The 1,685-nt window shown below is 53.4% G+C and overlaps 1 protein-coding gene across 1 annotated transcript; it reads left to right on the top strand.

The window, feature by feature from the left end:
- The first annotated feature begins 284 nt into the window (after window positions 1-284).
- LOC140178577 (uncharacterized) lies at window positions 285-1,280 on the top strand. Its single transcript, XM_072215768.1, has 2 exons — window positions 285-1,052; window positions 1,218-1,280. The coding sequence occupies exons 1-2, from the start codon at window positions 285-287 to the stop codon at window positions 1,278-1,280; spliced, it is 831 nt and encodes a 276-aa protein (XP_072071869.1).
- The last annotated feature ends 405 nt before the right edge of the window (window positions 1,281-1,685 follow it).

Below are 1,685 nucleotides of genomic sequence, written 5' to 3' on the forward strand. Positions count from 1 at the left end.
CGCCAAGAACCGGAGGAAGACGACCGGGGCCTCACCATAGTGAATGTGGTAACAGCTAGGAACGCGGCACCTAAGTCGAGGTCGGCACAAAGGAAAGACGCCAAAGTCCTGGCGGTCTCCTCGTCCTCTGCGCGAGGCACGAGGAAGCTCCCACACATTTCGTTCGGCCCAGAAGATCAGTGGTTTGACGAAGTCGGAGAAAGCCCCCCATGGTCATAACGGCTAGAGTAGGAACCGGTCTCGTCAAACGAATCCTTGTAGATACGGGGGTAGACTCGAACATCATGTTCCGCAATGTGTTCGATGCCTTAGGCCTAAGGAACGCCGACCTACAGACTCACCAGCACGGCGTCGTGGGGCTTGGTGACCATTTCATCAAGTCAGATGGCATAATCACCCTACCAACCTCATTGGGACAAGGCCAGGGGAGAAGAACGATAATGGCCGAGTTCGTGATCCTACGAGACTCCACCGCTTACAACATCATCTTGGGGAGAAAGACAATCAACGACCTAGGAGGAGTCATCAGCACAAGGATGTTGGTAATGAAGTTCATAACTGAAGAAGGGTTAGTAGGGTCTGTGAGGGGAGAATTGGAAACAGCAGCCGCTTGCGACAACGCCAGTCTCTCGTTAAGAAAGAAGTCTAAAGAGGCATCAGGAGTATTCCTCGCCGACCTGGATGCCAGAGTTGACGACAAACCCAGACCCGAACCCGAAGGGGACCTGGAAAAGTTTAGGGTCGAAAACTCGGAGGAAAAATTCACGTTCGTGAATAGGAACCTCCCCCACGAGTTGAAAGAACCTTTGATGGAAATGATCAGAGCCAACGGCGATTTGTTTGCCTGGACACCTGCCGACATGCCGGGTATAGACTCCGGTCTCATGTCACACCACCTAGCCATCAGACCGGAAGCCAAACCAGTGGCTCAAAGGAGGAGAAAAATGTCTAAGGAAAGGGCAGAGGAAGTGGCCAGACAGACGGCCAGCCTCCTCGAAGCAGGGTTCATCCGGGAACTGGACTATTCGACCTGGCTATCAAACGTGGTCCTGGTAAAAAAGCACAATGGGAAATGGAGGATGTGTGTGGACTACTCCAATCTCAATAAAGCATGCCCTAAGGACTGTTACCCCCTCCCCAACATCGACGCACTCGTCGACACGGCTGCGGGATACTGATATCTGAGTTTCATGGATGCCTACTCCGGCTACAATCAGATACCGATGCACCGGCCAGACGAGGATAAAACGACGTTCATAAAGCCAGGGGGGACCTACTGATACAGGGTGATGCCGTTTGGCCTGAAGAACGCGGGGCAACATACCAGAGGCTGATGAACAAAATATTCAGCGACCTCATGGGCAAGACGGTTGAGGTCTACGTGGATGATATCCTCGCAAAGACCACCCGGCCTGACGTTCTCATAAGCGACCTAGAGAACGTGTTCGCATCCCTCCGACAACACAGCATGAGGCTCAACCCGCTTAAGTGCGCCTTTGCCATGGAGGCCGGAAAGTTCCTGGGATTCATGATAACCCAGAGGGGAATGGAGGCCAACCCTGAAAAGGGCCGAGCAATACTCCAGATGAGGAGTCCAGGCTACATCAAAGACGTTCAGCGGCTAACGGGAAGGCTCACCGCGTTGTCCCATTTCCTGGGTGCATCGGCAGCAAAGGCCCTACCCT

This window comes from Arachis hypogaea, chromosome 14 (assembly GCF_003086295.3).
Source record: "Arachis hypogaea cultivar Tifrunner chromosome 14, arahy.Tifrunner.gnm2.J5K5, whole genome shotgun sequence".
Taxonomy (NCBI): Eukaryota; Viridiplantae; Streptophyta; class Magnoliopsida; order Fabales; family Fabaceae; genus Arachis; species Arachis hypogaea.